Below are 18083 nucleotides of genomic sequence, written 5' to 3' on the forward strand. Positions count from 1 at the left end.
ATCAGTACAGAACGGTGGTTCGTCTGGACACTCTGGTAACAGAACCCTTAATCTGAACCTCAGCTATGCTACTTACTAGCTGGCAGGACCTTGGACAAGTTACTTAACTTCTAAACCTCAGTTTCTGCATCTATAAAATAAGAAGGACAAGAGAAGCTAACTTCTAAATGTTGTCAACAGCATTAAACAAGTAAAATGCTTAAAGCAGCGACTGCCAACTAACCATCGGTAAAAACTAGCTACTATCATTAGCATTATGCTTTGGGAAAGAAAACAGTTTTTTATGCTACAAGTGAAAACACCAAATTTTACAAAAGAAAGTTTATTTCATTTTAAATTTATCTAAAATTGATTTTATGTATAATACAACTTTATTAATGCTCATATAGTTAAAATGACAGAGTACATACATATTTTAATAACTTAAATCTCTTTTTAAAATTTACCTTATTTTTTATCACAGCACGTACTTCTGTTGCAAAATCGCGGGAACATACTTCTAAATGAAATATCTTTCCACAGTTTGCCACACAAGCCTCAAGAAGCTGTTATTAAAATAAAAATCAATATAAATATGTTGAGATATTACCTTAACTTACTAAAATAAATATACATTTAAAATTTTGATAAAATAATAACGACTTACTTACAGTTAATGCCTGCAGAGCAACATGAGGAACCTTATGATTTACCCTTTTCATTATGGCTTTTAGGCAATCTTTTGCTCTAAGAAAAAAAAGAAGGTTAAGTATTTATTCAGAATTTCAAATCAAACATTAAAAACATGAGGTATAGTACTATCAAATAACTTTAAATTTAAAAATAAAATCCTGCAAACCTTACTTCATTACAGGAATAAATCTATAAAATGACTCTATCCAATCTTTTGTTCATAGACTTGTAAAAGTTAAAAGAATTTAAAAAAATTAAAAAGCTTGTTGCATATTCCAAAACCAAGAGCCAAATCATTTCAAAAAAGGTCAGTCAAACACAACTATTATCGTATAAAAATATATTTTCATTTGTTCAAGACAGACTTAGCTTTCAGACAGCAGATTCTTATTTTCAAAAAAGAGAGCAAGATAAACAGTCTTATAAGATTTCAGTGTAAACATGCATGAATGCACCCTGAAAAGCTGTAATGTTAAAACATGCTTTCATCAGTCTTCTAAACTACTAAAGTATAATCAATTCAGCTTAATTGCTACATCTCCCCCAAAGTACCCTTTTTATATTCACTTTTTTCATTATGATGTTATTTACCTATTCATTACTGAAAGATTTTTCAGCATATTACCTATTACATTTATCTACTTCATTATTAAAAGACTCCCATACATGTCTAAGTTACAAGAGAAATTCCTGAACAACTAGTCAATGCATTGGTATGTGTCAAGGATTTATGTATTTTAATTTATCTGAGGTTTTCAGTTGAACTCTTTTCCATATGTTCTTTAAGGATAAGGTCTATCCCATAAATCCTGCCACCGTGATCTCTTTATTTTTATTCCCCCCAAAGTAAATAGTAAAATCCCATTTTCTTTTCAAAGTTACACCAAGAAAAGAGATACAAGTTCCTAAGGTCTTAGACATTTACTGAGCATGGTGGGCATCTTACCCATTAGGAGTGCTTCCAACTTTGTCACATATGTCCATAATAAGACTCCAATCTTCTGTAGTGTTGTACTCATTTGTGGCTTTTTCTATAAGATATTAGCACACACAAAAATTAGGACATACCTTATGTAACATAAAATACCAAGAAAGACACAGAATAAGCCATACCTTTGCTTTTGCTAAATATAAAAGAACTATGAAAAAACTTCAGAAGATATAGTACTTTTACTAATTTCAATTTTAAATTATGTCATTAAATAAATTAAATGTTATAAGGTGCACCAATAAAGTGTCTTCTAAATATCTATATATAAAAGGCTAAGTGACCATCCAACCACCCAACCATCCGACTGGCCAGTACCTATGATGCGCACTGACCATCAGGAGGCAGATGCTCAAAGCAAGAGTTGCCAAGTTGTGGTGACTTGGCAGCGGGGGTTCTCAGGATGTCAGAGAGCTGGTTTTAACCCAATCCCCACAGGCCAGGCCGAGGGACTTCACCTGCCAGAGGGACACCCCCACCCCCGCCCGGCTCACTCCGCAGACGCCCTTCGAGCCACGGCGCCACCCCAAGAATTCTAATTAATTTCCTTTCTATGTGCACGAATCCATGCACCAGGCCACTAATAGTTAATAATAATAAATAACATTTACATGAACTTTTAAACAGATTTACTGAAATATAATTTACATTCCAATACAATTCGCCCAGGTAAAGTGTGAATAAATTTACATTCACAATACAATCAGGTTTTTTAGTATAATTAGAGACTTGTGAAACTATCACTGCTATCTAATTTTAGAACATTTTCATTACCCTAAAAAGAAATCCATACCCATTGGCAATCACAGTATAGACTCGCCCCATCCTCTCCACCCTAGACCACTAATCTACTTTGTATCTCTATGGGTTCCTATTCTGGATTTTTCATATAATGGTCTTTCCTGAATGCCTTCTTTTATTCAGCATAATGTTTTCAAGATTCACCCATGTTGAAGAGTGTATCAGTACTTCACTTCTTTTTATTGAATATTATTCCATTGAATAGATAATACCTTATTTTATTTCACCACCAGTTGATGAACATTCCGGCATTTTTTTTTTAAACTTCTTGGTTAATATAAGTAATGCAATGTTGCTATAAACAGTTGTGTACAAATTTTTGTATGGATGTATGCTTTTATACCTCTTTGGTATATACCTAGAATTGCTGAATCTCACAGTAACTCTATTTAATTTTATTAGGATGTGGCAGTTTTTCAAAGCATCTGTACCGCTTTACATTCCCACTAGCAATATGTGAATGTTTCATATATAGTTTTAAAACACTCCAAAAATATACTATATTGCTCTCATTGATGTGGCTCAGTTGGTTGAGTGTCATCCCATGCATCAAAAGGTTGCCAACCTCATGCTCATCTTTTCTCTTTGCTTATGATGGAGTTTTATTTTTGCTGTACAGATCTATCCTTCTTATCTTTTAATAATATCTTTCATCAGTGTTTTCAACTACCTGAAGATTAAATATTTACCTATATACTCTTGTGTATATATACGATTTCTCTTTTATGGGTAAATCTTTACTCAGATATTTCATTTAGCACATGGTGTGATAGACACAGATAGAAAAATGTCTTTACACAATATTTGCAGTAGATCCAACATCTAAGAATCTATCCTTTCCTCTATGATCTGCGAAACCAAAATCATCAATTATCAAATCTTGACACACAATTTTGGCCATGTGAAACACAATTAAATGTTAAACCTATGCAATACCCTCCAAAACCCCTCTAATAATTTCAAAAATATCTAAACAGAATATTTTTATTTGATTAATTATACAGAAAATTAAAAGCCCTGATTTGAATACCCTATCCAGCAAGAGTATTACTCTCTACATATAGGGCTCATGATTACTCTTTGTAAAAAGTATAAAATCTGAAGACTTTATAATAGCCTGCCAAAAAGAATTCCATTTTTCAAATGAACAAAATGGCAGTTATGTACTTAGGAGTATTTTAAACTCCTGGAAAAAATTTTAAATATTATAATTAAGGAAACATTCTTTTATAGCATGTCACTTTGCCCAGTGTTGGAGCCATATCTCACATTATCCTATGTCAAATGCATAGAAAGTAAGAAAGTTAAATGAGCTCTCCTGGGGCCTACATGCTAAATTTCCAGGGTTTGGTGGGTGTAAGTCATAACATTTCATCACCAGGTTTTGATTACTACCTATAGAGAGCCTCATCTACCCAGTGAAATATTTCAGAAAGATTCTAACAATATCATAAAGAAACAGTCCATAAATAAGGCTCCCCTTCCACAGAGTCCATTATGTTCAACATACAGCTTTAAAAAGAATTCAAGTCTACTCATAAAACTTTTAATAAAATAGGCTCTATCAGTAATAAAAAAAATTAACTATATAAAATAAGAATGCCCACAAGAGATCTTTAAAGCTCCTCCAATTGTGTTTAGAAATAAGAACTCATGACTGATCTGCTTCCAACCATGACAAAATATCTGGTACCAGATTTGCTATTCTACCAAAACCAAGTATAAAACAGGCCAAAATATATGAGGCAACTGTGTTTAGAAAATGAATAACAGTAGTGCAGGTCTGAGATCTTTAAGAGATAAGAAATATGAAATGAACCTCGCGGTGGCCCCAGATTTCTGCCTGGGAACACTTTTCTGTCCCAACCTAAGGAAAACCAGCCCTCGTAGAGCAACTCAGAGACAGAGACGAGATTTCTGAAAACATGCTTCTTGTTAATCAACACCCCTCCCAAAACACACACACACACACACACACACACACACACACACACACACGAGATGAGTCTCTAGATGAGGTCTAGCAAAGATCACCTACTATGGGTCTGAAAGGTAGTGCAATGCTGGAGTTTTTGGAATTCCTGCCTGTTATGAACTGAATGTCTGTGTCCCACAAAACTCATCTGTAATTACCTGCCAGTGTAGATGTATTTGGAGACTGGGTCTCTAGCAAAGTGATTAAGGTAAAATGAGATCATAAGAATGGGCCCTAATCCAGCAGGATTAAGTGTCCTTAGAAGAGATACCAGAAAGCTCTCTCTCTCCTCACACACAGAAAGAGATCATGTGAGCACACAGTGAGATGGCAGCCATCTGCAACCCAATGGGAGCGTCCTCACTAGACACCAGCCCTCTTGGGACCTCGATCTTGGACTTCCAGTCTCCAAAAGTGTGAGAAAATACATTTCGATTGTTTAAGTCACCTAATATATGGTATTAAGTTATGGCAGGCCAAACAGACTAATATTCCACCCAACTAGAGTAAAGAGAACATTTCCAGCATTCAGTTGAAACCCCCAAACACCATATTTTAGGAGTAAAGGCCCCTAGAATTTAGTTCAATATCAAAATAGGTCTGCCTCACAAAGAAAACAAAGCTTGACAAAAACCTAAAAGATCTTCCAATAATATAACTACCTGACAGAACAAAACTCAACACTTTTTAAAGGAAGACAATATAATCTAGCCACTTCCTTATAAAGAATAATTACAATGACCAGTATAAAATTAAAAAATTGCTAGAGATGCAAAAAAGTGTCCCACAATCAAGATAAAAATCAATAAAAACTGGTAATTGCATAACCCAAATATCAGAATTAGTAAAAAAATACTTTAAAGCCAGGATACCTATTTTTCAAGAACTTACCAAAGCAAAAGATGGTCATAATAAGATGGTGAGCGCTCAGAAGAGAAATGGTATTGAAATGAAAAGGACAGCATGTCAACTAAAAATATTCACTGGATAAGCTTAAGAGCAGATTGAAAATTACAGAAACAGTGAACATGAAGAAAGGTCAATAAAAGTAATCAAATTTGAAGAATAGGAAAAAAAAAGACTAAAAAACTGAACAGAGTTTCCGTCTGTTTTTTAAAACGTTCTCTAACAAAGTACTGCAAATTAAATAGTTTAAAATACCACCTGTTATCCTATCTAATAAAGGAGTAATATGCAAATTGACTGTCACTCCAACACACAAGATGGCTGCCCCCATGTGGACACAAGATGGCTGCCACAAGATGGCCAGCAGGGGAGGACAGTTGGGAGGAACCAGGCCTGCAAGGGAGGGCAGTTGTGGGCGATCAGGCCAGCAGGGAAAGGCAGTTGGGAGGGACCAGGCCTGCAAGGAAGGGCAGTTGGGGGCGATCAAGCCTGTAGGAGTGACCAGGCCGGCAGAGGAGGGAAGTTGGGGGCAACTGGGCCTGCAGGGAAGGGCAGTTGGGGGGGGACCGGGGCCTGCAGGGGAGAATAGTTGGGAGGGACCAGGCCTGTAGGGGAGGGCAGTTGGGGGGGATCAGGCCTGCAGAAGAGGGAAGTTGGGGGTAACCAGGCCTGCAGGGGAGGGAAGTTGGGGACAACCGGGCCTGCAGGGGAGAGCAGCTGGGGGGAGGGCTGTTGGGGGGAACAGGCCTGCAGGGGAGGGCAGTTGGGGGTGACCAGGCTGGCAGGAGAGGGCAGTTAGGGGCAATCGGGCTGGCAGGGGAGCAGTTAGGCATCAATCAGGCTGGCCAGGGAGTGGTTAGGGGTGATCAGGCTGGCTGGCAGAAGCAGTTAGGGGCAATCAGGAAGGCAGGCAGGCGAGCAGTTGGGAGCCAGCAGTCCTGGATTGTAAGAGGGGTCCCAAATTGGAGAGGGTGCAGGCTGGGCTGAGGGACACCCTACCAGTGCACGAATTTCGTGCACCGGGCCTCTATTCAATTCATAAGAAACAAAAGTATAAATTACAATGTCTTTTCTCTTAAATTCTAAAAGAAATTCCCTTTTATGATTTGACCAAACGATCAAAAACCCATATGAAAGAACAAAGGCCCAAAACAGGTAAGACTATCAAAGTGAAGAAAAACAAGACTGGGGACTTGCTCTACCACCTCTAAAGGTCACTGAGATTAGAATGTGGTATTGGTGCATGATAGCTAAAGACAACAGCGTAGAACAGAAACACAGACACAGGCCTCATGAAAGGAAATGTACTGTATGGAGGAGATTCTCCAAAATAGTGGGGAAAGGATAGACAATTCGGTAAATGGTGATTAAACAAACTGATTATTGTCAATTGACTATCCGATTAACCCTTCCTTGGAACTTACACTAAGATTGAGTCCAGGTGGGTTAAAGACCTGTGAAAATCAAAACTTGAATAAAACTTTCAGAAGAAAATATGACAAAAATCCTTACAAACTCAGGGTAGAGAAAGCTTTATTAAACAAGAAATATAAAATCAAGAGAAAAGCCTTGGCTGGAATAGCTCAGTTGGTTAGAGCATTGACCCAATACACCAAGGTTGTGGATTCGATTCCTGATCAGGGCACATACAAGAATTAACCAGTGAATGCATAAATAAGTGGAACAACAAATCGATGTATTTCTCTCTCTCTCTCTCTTGCTCCCTCCCTCTCTCTAAAATCAATCAATCCATTTTTTTTAAAGCGAGGAAGAAAAATAATGTAACTAAATTAAAACTTAAATTTTCTTAACAATAAAAGACATCCGAAACAAGTAAAAAGAAGCAACAAACTGGGATCTATATTTGCAATTCTTATAATCAATAAAAATTATATGGAACCCTAAAAAAAAATCCTACAGAATAAGTAAAAGTAATGAGAAGGCAATTTATAAAAATACAAATGGAATGACCAAGAAATATATGATGCGCAACTTCACTAGCAATGAAGTTAAAATAAAATGAAAACAATGCCCTATTTCACATCCATCAAACTGGCATAAATTTAAAATATGACAGTACCCAGTGTTAATGAGAATGTGGAACAATAGGGACTCATTCCACCATTGGTGGGAGTAAAATCTCCCACAAACACTTAGACGGGTAATTCTGCTATTTAATATTTTGCAACTCTGCACTATCCACACTTTTAAAAGGAATTCCTCTTCAAGATACAATCCCTGGAGAATCTCAGTCATGTGAATAAGAAAATCACGGATAAGAACTTTTACTGCAATGTTGTCTGTAATAAAATACTGGGGGGGGGGGGGACTTCATGTCCATTAATGGGAGACTGAATAAAAAATGTGGTATAAGCATACAGTGGAATACCACACAGCTCTTAAAATTAATGAACTAGAGCTAGGAATATCACACAAAAAAATGCTGAATGACAAGCTGCAAATGAAATGCACAGAATGATACCTTTTATGAAGTTTAAAAACATGTAAAGCAACACATATAGTATACTGGCATGCACAGTACATACAGTTGACTCTGGAAAAACATGGGTTTGAACTGCATGGTTCCATTTATATGCAAATTGTTTTCCATAGACAATTTGAAAAAATTTGCTGATGAACCAGAGCCTAAAACAGATGACATAAACTTATGGTGTTGATAATCCAGTACAATACTATAAATGTATTTTCTCTTATGATTTTCTTTCTTAAAAAAATATATTTTTATTATGTCAGAGAGGAAGGGAAAGGTAGAGAGGTAGTTAGTAGTTAAGTTTTAAAGGAGGCCTATGAAGATTTTTTACTATGCATGGGTTGGTTTCCCTAACCCCCATGTTGTTCAAGAGTCAACTGTGTATTATAAAATAGAGTTTATAGCTTTTTGGAGAGTGTTTTAACTCTGAGAAGGGAAGCAAAAGAATAGGATAGAACCTCACTGTGTTCAAGAATTGACGTAAGTACATAGATGTTATAAATTTGAACATACTTGTATTATTGAAATACAATCAATATCTAGTTTTATATTAGGGTTTCTTATAAATATAAAATTCCCAAGCTAACTCATTTTCAAGTTCTAACATAACACAAGCCAACACACAACAATACACGCATTCAAATTTCACTTTTAAGATAAAAGTCCACACTTCAATCCACTGTCAGAATTTTATAGAGGTAGAATTTGAGGTCAGCTTTGTGGGACACAAGTAGGTGTACCTTTAACCTTTTGCACTCGGATGTCGAGTGTGACTCGAGACGGTTAGCATCGGCAGTAGCTTGAGAAAAAAGCAAGCGAGTGCAAAGGGTTAAGGAAGGAGATACCAAAGTTGAAAAAAGCAAAAGTCTATCAGAGAATAGTAAATGGCAGAGGCAGAACCTTGTAAGAAAGATTGCCTTGACTAAGAAGGAGAAAAAGATAAGCAAACAGAACTGGAGTCAGGGAGCAGAACACACAAGTCACGAGTCAGGAACCAATGCAGTGAGACTAGAAAAATTGGTACAGAATATAAGGAAATGATATTCCTTTTAACACTAACCACTAAATCGTCCTACTGTGGCTCTGTCCCCATGTTTCATTTTTCCCTTAAAATCTCCTAAGAAGGCTGCACCAACCAGGCTCCACATCAGGAATCCTATATTCCCCTTGAAGATGCTGGACTGGAGAGTGTGTATATTTTTGTTTTTGCCTCAGCACAGATTCAAAGGAATTTTATTAAAACAAAAAATAAATCCAGATTTGAATAAATCCAACAAATATTTAAAGTGCTCTCATGCTACCATTCCTAGCATACCAATCAGAATTTGTACATTCCGACTCTGAAAAAAATAGGAACTTCCTGGCCTTTGGCCTGCTTCCATTTGACAAGTCATATTGTATCATCAACTTATGACCCACTACAGCTCTTCCTCTGAATCTGAGGAAAGGGTTTCTCCTCGACATGAATGTCAGAAAGACTGCTCACCCTCTGGTGAGACTCCATACCAATCAAAGAAACGTAGTTTCATCTTTAAAGGCCCTTAATTACAAAATGACCATACCATAAGGTAAGGTTACTTCCTGTAGGTAGAAATACTGTCAGATAAGGGGGAGTGGGGAGAGAGGACAGTGTCAATACCTTTACAAACAAAGAGTCTGCCTGGAGGTTTCAGTCTTCTCTTCAGAGAAGATGACTGCTTTAAATAAAGGGAGTATGTAAATAAAGCATGTCATGTTATTTCTAGTACTATAATAATCACACTATATGACAATTCCTTTCTATGTGTATGTGTCCTCCATTAGACTGAATTTCCTGAGGGCAGTAATCCAGTCTATTAAATTTTTGTGTCCCCAGAACTTAATACAATGTCTGACATACAGTAATCATTCAATACATGTTTACTGAATAAAAGGTGAACAAAGATATGACCAAAAAAGAAAGAAAAAATGGTAAAAATCTGCCCTAACCAGTTTGGCTCAGTGGACAGAGCATCGGCCTGCGGACTCAAGGGTCCCAGGTTCAATTCTGGTCAAAGGCATGTACCTTGGTTGCGGGTACATCTCCAGTGGGGGGTGTGCAAGAGGCAGCCTGATAGATGTTTCTCTCTCATCGATGTTTCTAACTCTCTATTCCTCTCCGTAAAAAAAAATCAATAAAATATATATTTTTAAAAAATGGTAAAAATCTGACTGAATCAGAGAGTAAGTGAAAAAGACAATGCATTATGGCAAAGAAACATTCCTGCAGACATCTCAAGTTAAATAATGACTTGCTTGTATCACTTAACCATTTCAAATTATAAGAGGCTTTAAGCTATGAAAAATGCACTATATAATTTCCCTTCTATGATAAGGTTTTAGGATAATTTGGACTCCTGAATATTCCATTCCACTTTTTCTATTAATTCCATTCACTTGTCTAAAAGAAGCTACAGATGGACCTCAATTAAATTTGCTCCTTGACCTTTAAAAAGTCTGACAATCACACTTGAGTTAATAAATAAGTACTTAAGGTTTGGTTAATGGCAATGCCCATGAAATAATCTATACACAGCCGTATTTTTATGTCTGCACAGCAGTGCCTCTTACTACATTGGTACTAAACTGTGAAAAAAAACTCAACCCACTTCTAGAAGTTTTCAATCAGAAAACAGTGGGCTTCCAAAAAAGATTTCCCCTGAAGAAAGAGTTCCACAGTTTTAACCCTTTGCACTCGCTTGCTTTTTTCTCGATTCCTTTATTCTACTGGGGATTTAATTTTTTAAATACCCCCGATTTTACAAAGCGCGGCAGTAAAATAAAAAACTGGAGTTTCTTTTCATACAAACTTATTTATTTGGATTTTTTTATATTTCAAATTATTGATACATTCAAAGAGTAATTCTAATCTCGACATGTGAGTGCAAAAGGTTAAAATGTGAAAATCATTTGTCTTAGTCTAGTTTGCCCATTCCGTTTTATTTCACTAGGACACAATCAAAGTCTTCACACCAGCAATCTATATATATAAAAGGCTAAGTGTCTGTCCAACCGGTAGCTATGAGGCGCACTGACCACCGGGGGCAGACAGTCAACGCAGGAGCTGCTATGATGCGCATTGGCCATTTAAAAATAAACGGTACCACGGACCCGGCGCCAACAAACCAACACTCGGCTTCCCCCAAGTGGGACACAGGCCCCACCATCACCCCAGAGAGACACCCCACCAAATCGTAGCCAATGCTGCCAAGACCCCATGGTGCAAAAATGCAGCCCATCATAGCTACCGGTTGGACAGACACTTAGCCTGCAGCCCACAGCCCAGCCCAGCCTGAAACAGTTGCTGTGGGTGCCGGGTAATGACATCACATAGCAACGCCTGGCTTCCTCTCCCTAGAGACTAGCCTCCTTGGAGTTTCTTCAGCCCAGGAATACCACTTGCTTTATAGCCAGGTGGAAACATTTTACACTTTAACCAAATGTTTGCGAAGTGTTTTCAAGTGCCTCATCTCATTTGATCCTCACAGAAGTCCTGGAGTAGGTAGAAAGGAGACTCGGTAGAATCCTATTTTCTTTTCATTAGGTGGAAAACAGAGATTTAGAAAGTTTAGAAACTTGGCCCGACTGAAAAGAAGAAATGGTGGAACTTGAAAATGACTTCAGGTTTTCTCATTGCACAGAATATAGTCAAACACTGCTGCAGTTAAATATTTTACCCATAATAATCTGCTTCGTGTTGATATTTACTGCTGTGTTGCTGACAATTACCTGAAAGACAAGTTGGGGTGCTTCACTGGGCTGGAAAAAGTTTAGCTAAATCAGAAAGCAGGACTAATTAAGCAAATTTATTCTATATCTATAAAAGGCTAGGTTGACTCGTGCATGCACGATACATAAAGCTCTCATTGGTGCCAATTGCACATGTGTGTTTCGATCTGTCATTGTCGATCATGAATTTGGTTGACACTTCTATTATAGAGAAAGGGCGAATAGCGATATTAAAATATTTCTTCTAATTAATTTCCTTTCAATGTGCACAAATGTGTGCACCAGGACACTAGTAAACAATACTAGTCTCAGTGCATTAAAGGAAGACATCATTAGCAAAGGCTGCTTCCTAAACTTATGCTAAGTGTATTAAACTACCAAGAAAAAAAGTTGAATAAAATTACGGAAATACATATTTGAAGACTATCTAAGATCAAGATACAAAAACTTTTAGCTCTATGGGAATGGAAGTGACTTATAATGTACATTGTATTTGACTTTCGAACACACTTTTGGAATCACATAATATATCAAAACAGGGCACTTTTTAGTCTCTTCACAGTAAGAAAATTTTAACTATGAAACAGGTGCCTCAGGGCTGTAATGTGAAGTATCCGTGTGATTCTGGTCATTTTAAGCCACTCGTTTTTTCATTCCACCAAGACCTAAAACTCTATCTAGGGTTCTGTTAACTACTGCTACAAAAATCTCACTTAGCCTATTTGTTTTACTTTTATTCTAGTGCCCCAAATAAAAAAAAAAAATAAGTTCTCTTATCCCGTCCATCTTTTTCTCACTTCATGGTCACTGGGACAAAAGCGCTCCTAACACCCCAACAAATAAATACTAGTTGTTCCGGGCGGTTTTGAAACCCTAGGGTTTTCCTTTTCATACCCCAAGACAACATTGCGTAGCTCTTGCGCCAACCACGGACAGGGAGGAACACTTCCGAAGGTTGTAAACAGATCCTGAAGCTCTGCTACCAGGGCTCGGGTGCATGTGTGTAGAAGCGAGGTGAAGTAGATTCTTCCTACTGAATGGGGGCAAGTCGAGGTCTCTAGGGGTTGGGTCGCCCTAGACAGTGGGGTCTCCACATTTGCATCGCCTCCTAAAAGGGCGAGGGGTGCTTACCTAGCTCTACGGGGAGCAAGGAGTCTGTACCGTCAACTCCCCAACTGCTTCCTTGTCCCAGTCCCCAGCCAGTCCCAGGTTCTTCTTCCCCATTCCTGCGCCTGGCGAGGGGAAAGGCCTCTCTCGGGGTCCCCAACCTCAGGTGGGCAGGAAGCACTCTCCAGGCCGCCAGCGATCCGGCGACGAGACCCTCCGGGCGGCGACGTCCCCTTCTCTCCCTCCCTCGGCTTTGGCTTCCCAGTCCCGGGAGTCGCCACCGCCCACTTTCTACCGCGACTAACAGGAGCCCCGGCCCGGCACCGGCACTCACCCACGTCCTGCTCGAAGGGGTTGGCGGCGAACAGAGGCATCTCGCCCACACCCGCGCCCTGGTCGTTGGGGTCTGGCTGAGACGGGCAGCTGCTCGGGGCTAGAGGACCGGCGGCCGCAGCTTCCTAGACAGCTCCGCTCCGACCGACACCTCCTACTTCCGCCGTCGCACCTGCCTGAATCCCGCCTGATCCGCCAGCTCCGGGTCCGCGCTCCGCCCCCGGGTCCGCCCCTGGGACGAGGTTCCGCCAGTCGTAGGCATCCTCTCAGCGGCCCTGTCGCCGCTGCCCGCCAGGAGGAGGAGGCAGCCCTTGTTACAGGCCCCCCCGTAGGCATCAGGCGTTCTCCGTGGACACCTTTCCGTCGCTAGGACCCCGGCAGGCCACGGAGCGGGGGGCCTTCGAAGGCCGGAAGTTGTCGCGCCAACGACTGGGCGACGCCAGAGGCCCGAAGTTACAGGGCTAGGAGCGTCCATTGAGGGGACGCGGTTGTCCGGGATTTTCTGCGTGAGGCTGCGGGTTCAAACGGCGAAGTAGTTGGTTCCTAAGCGGCAGTCTGATTCCTGCAGGCAGCCGTGGGCCCGCGGTTGCGGACGCGTCACAGTCCTGTTGCCCTGGAAACTGATGGAGCCTTGGCATAGAGGCGGCTTGGAGGATGGACAAAGGGTTTTTGGTTCTTCTCTTGGAGGGCTAATGGTGTTGCACGCTCCTGGTGCCTAAACCCCACCGGAATCACCACTCTGGGGATAACTTTGACTCTGGGGACTCCTGACTTTTTACTTCCATCGTAAAAAGGCGCCCTGAAAATACTGCTGGACCCTGAGTCCGGAGAGGAATGAGGCACACCCCCTGCCCTCAAGTTGCTGACAGGAGCATATACATGACAGTATATGACAATCCTGATATACAGTAGTCCCCCCTTATCCGAGGGGGATGCAGTCCTCGATCCCCCCATTGGATGCCTGAAACCTTGGGTATTACTGTTTTTTTCTATACATAACATACCTAGGATAAAATTTAATTTATAAATTAAGCACAATAAGAAGTTATTGACAATAACTAGTGAAAGTGAAGTTATTATACTTTAATCAAAGTTGTGTGAATGACTTTGGGTCCATTAAGTAAAATAAGGGTTACATGAACACAAGCACTACAATAACACAGGTTGATCTAATTAGGAGGGGGCTGCTGAAGTCCTAATGGGGGGTTACCGCACACAGCTTGGATATGCTGGACAAAGGGATGACTCAAGCCCCAACCAGCTGGAGCAGGATGGCTGGATCTCACCATGCTACGCAGAATGGCTTGCAATGTAAAACTTAGGAGTTATTTCGGAAGTTTTCCATTTAAAATTTTCAGACCATGGTTGACCACGAATAACTGCAACCATAGAAAGAAAAACTGCAGATAAGGGTGGACTACTGCATAGTTGGGGTCACAAACTCAAATTCCCTTAGGATCCAGCCAGGATCTAAATAAATGTAAAAGTGCAAGCACCCTCTCACCCAAATACTCCCTCTCCTTAACCCTGCTTTATTTTTCCACAGCATTTATCCCTTCCTAATATATAATTTATTTATTTTCTGTTTCTCCTCTTGCAAATGTAAAGTCAATGGTCCGTTTTGTTCATTGCTGTATCCCCAGCATCTAAAACAGTGTCTGGCAAGCAATAGGTGCTCAATAATACTTTCCAAATGTAGCCATGACCATCTAACCAAACAGCATGTCTCTGACGATGGTAACTCCTAATAAACTTTCACCATTTATTGGAGTGTGGGCCCTACTAGAGTTTCCAATTTTAAAATGATTTTTAAGAGCTAAGAATTACTCCAACATTTTAATAATGGGTCAAGCAAAACCATTTTACAACCTCTGGTACAAAGACTTGGCACATAGAAGAGGAAATCCTTACACCTGGCATAGATCAGGGAAGTGGTTGCATTTTATACTATAAAGATAGGTGCACGTAAGAATCATTTGCAGGTGAAAGGAGCTCGTTTTAAAAGTAGCATTGAAACTAGGATGTCAAAATATGTTTGGAGACTTTCTGGAGGGATTTGTCTAGGATTAAGGCTAGTGTTGGAATGGAAAACAAGGCTAGATCGAGATAAGAGGAGACAGATGGGGAAGAGCTTTAAGAGCAAGCTAATTTTTAACAAAAGTTTAGCATGTACGGCACTAGATAATCATTTAAAGATTTTGAGCAGCAGGATAGTTTTCTAAAAAGAGTTTCAAGATATTAATCTGACATCACTGTATATGATGTATACGAAGAAGCAGACCCAGGCAGGACAGTGGCTGTTGCTTCACATGAAAGCCATAGAAGACCTCATATAGAGGAGCTTGTATTGAGATAAGAGCTGAGGATTAGTCTTTGGAAAACATTCACATTTTAAAGAGACTCCTTTTGCTCTGGTGTGCAAAGAAATGCAACTTGTACATTTTTCTGTTATACAGCCTCTTTTGAGCCCCATATCCCGATAACAGAAAATGATCTTGTTAAATTCAGTCTCTTTTGGGTTTTCTTGGTTTGGGGTTTACACTCAACAAATCTGATATCTTTTCCTCGGACCACTTTCTCCAAACATACCCCCAGATCCATCCCCAGGTATGTTCTCTCAATTCTGCCAGTACATAGGAAACTTGACCCTGGTTGTTTGTCTAGAAACATTGGAGGCAGTTGTGACAAACCTCGAGAAGGGAAAATAGCATCTTGGAAGGCATCTTACTCAGGTGAGATTTCTGCATGGTCTTCAAGGAAAGGGAGGCCACTATCCTCTAGCAAGGGCAAGTGCACCACTTCTGTTGGTGCAGAGGATTGAGGTAAATCTATCAGCTCCAAGTTCTCAAGAGGATCCACCCAGATATCCCCATTCTAGATCTTGGTCTGATTCCCTTTCAGAGCCCTGACTTCACAACACGCTGTGAGTTGTGAATTCAACCTTCTTTTAAATTCTGCTACTCTCACAATCAGGTCCAGAGTCTGGTTTTGTGTGTGTGTGTGTGTGTGTGTGTTTTAACCACGATCAATGGCCCTCTGATTACAGTAAATAAAGGGCACTCTCTTCTTTTGCTCTTGCTCTTTCTTGCTTTCTCTTTGTGTTTCAGTTTGGATATTTCTCTCTGTCTCTTTAGGATGAGTGGTATGTTACTTTTTATGAATTTCCAAAGCATTTGGTTTGAGTGTTTTAAATACTTTTTTTGTTTTGGAATGATTTCAGATTTACAAAAAGATAGTACACAGAGTTCTCCTTTACCCTGTTCGCCCTGTTTCTTCCATTATTAACATCCTACATTTCCATGGTACATTTGTCAAAACTGAGAAACAAATTCGTCCTTGTTAACTAATTCCAGACTGTATTTGCATTATACGAATGCTTACATTAATGTCCTCTTTTTTGCCCAGGATCCAATCCAGATGTGTCAGTGGTCTCCAGGACCCCTCGCATGTTCATAATTTGCTAGGGCTCACAGAACTCAGCATATAGTCATCCTCAGGACTGTTATTTATTACCACAAAAGGAAAATAAACAAGATCATCAAAGGGAAATGGAACATGGGGTGAAATCTGGTGGCACAAGCTTCTAAGAGTCCTTTTTCAGGGGAGTCACATGGGACAGGCTTCATTCTTCCAGCAATGACTTGTGACAACACATGTGAATGTTGTCTACTAGGGAAGTGCTGCAGATTCAACGCCCAAGGTTTTGTTGGAGGCTAATCACACAGGCACCCAATTTCCATTCTCTCAAAAGGAAAGTAGGTGTTCAGCATGAACTACATTGTTTATATGAAGAGTTTAGGCACCATGAGCCATTATTATCAGGGAATGGTGGGAACTCTCTTCAAATCTGAGTTCCCAGGTGCCAGCCAAGAGCCAACCTTGGAGGCCGGCCTTTCTAAGGATAGCAGTCTGCATACAAGAGGACCACACTCCATTTAGTTGTCATGTCTCCCAAGTCTCCTCTGGCTTGTAACAGTTTTGTAGTCTCTCCTTGTTTTCATGTCCTGGACAATCTTGAGAAATGCTGACCAGTTGTATTGTATACTGTCTCTGAATCTAGGTTTGTCTCATAGCTTTCTCATGTTTAGAGGGGTCTTTTGGGGTTTTAGAAAGAATACCACAGGTGAAGTGTAACATCACTGTATGGGTATCCACATGATATCTCGTGAGAGTAACTTTCAGCACTTTGTAAATGTAGCATTTGCCAAGTTCCTCCGCTTTAAAGTTAATATTTTCCCCTTTCCCTACTCTACTATTAGGAAGCAGATCATTGAATCTAGCCCATCCTCAAAGGAATTAAACTTCACCTTTTATAGAAAGGAGTATCTAAATATGTTATTGGGCCCTAACCGGTTTGGCTCAGTGGATAGAGCATCGGCCTGTGGACTGAAAGGTCCCAGGTTCGATTCCGGTCAAGGGCATGTACCTTGGTTGCAGGCACATCCCCAGTAAGAGGTGTGCAGGAGGCAGCTGATAGATGTTTCTCTCTCATCAATGTTTCTAGCTCTCTATCCCTCTACCTTTCTCTCTGTAGAAAATCAATAAAATATATTTTTTAAAAATAAATAAATAAATAAATAAATAAATATGTTATTGGAATTCTGTAAGGAAAATTTGTTTCTTCTATTTACTTATTGAATTATATCAGTATGAACTCATGTATATTTATTTTATACTTTGAACTGTAATCCAATAATACATTTGATGTTATCATAGTTGTCTTTACTCAAATTGTTCTAGCTTTGTTCACTGGGAATTCTTTCAATTGACTTCTTCTATGTCCCTTTGATGTGTCCCTATCCTTTTTTTTCCTTTTTCTTTTTTTTGGCATATTTTTACTTTCTTGTACTACAAGATGCTCCAGGTTCATCTTGTATATTCTGTGCCCCAATCTTAGACTCAACCATTTCTTAAAAGAACCCGGTTCTGAAGGACTCTTTATAGGCTGCCATAGAAGATTTCTAGTTTTCATGATGTGCCTTGAGTAGGTTGGCTAACCTGAGCTTGTCATTTTCTTCCTGCGGCACATTAATGGTAATTAACAACAGCCAACCAACTTCCCA

At 39.7% G+C, this 18083-nt stretch overlaps 1 protein-coding gene across 2 annotated transcripts in view; it reads right to left on the minus strand.

Moving 5' to 3' along the window:
• STAM2 (signal transducing adaptor molecule 2) overlaps positions 1-13196 on the minus strand; it is a 37418-nt gene extending 24222 nt beyond the window's left edge. For both annotated transcript variants that reach the window (XM_054722803.1, XM_054722802.1), the window contains exons 1-4: positions 13022-13196; positions 1619-1703; positions 651-726; positions 447-545 (exon numbers count right to left, since the gene is read on the minus strand). In XM_054722803.1, the coding sequence (XP_054578778.1) occupies positions 447-545; positions 651-726; positions 1619-1703; positions 13022-13061 (300 nt within the window). In that variant the 5' untranslated portion in view covers positions 13062-13196. The remainder of the gene's footprint in view (positions 1-446; positions 546-650; positions 727-1618; positions 1704-13021) is intronic.
• Between the last annotated feature and the right edge of the window lie 4887 nt (positions 13197-18083).

Source organism: Eptesicus fuscus, chromosome 11 (assembly GCF_027574615.1).
Source record: "Eptesicus fuscus isolate TK198812 chromosome 11, DD_ASM_mEF_20220401, whole genome shotgun sequence".
NCBI lineage: Eukaryota > Metazoa > Chordata > Mammalia > Chiroptera > Vespertilionidae > Eptesicus > Eptesicus fuscus.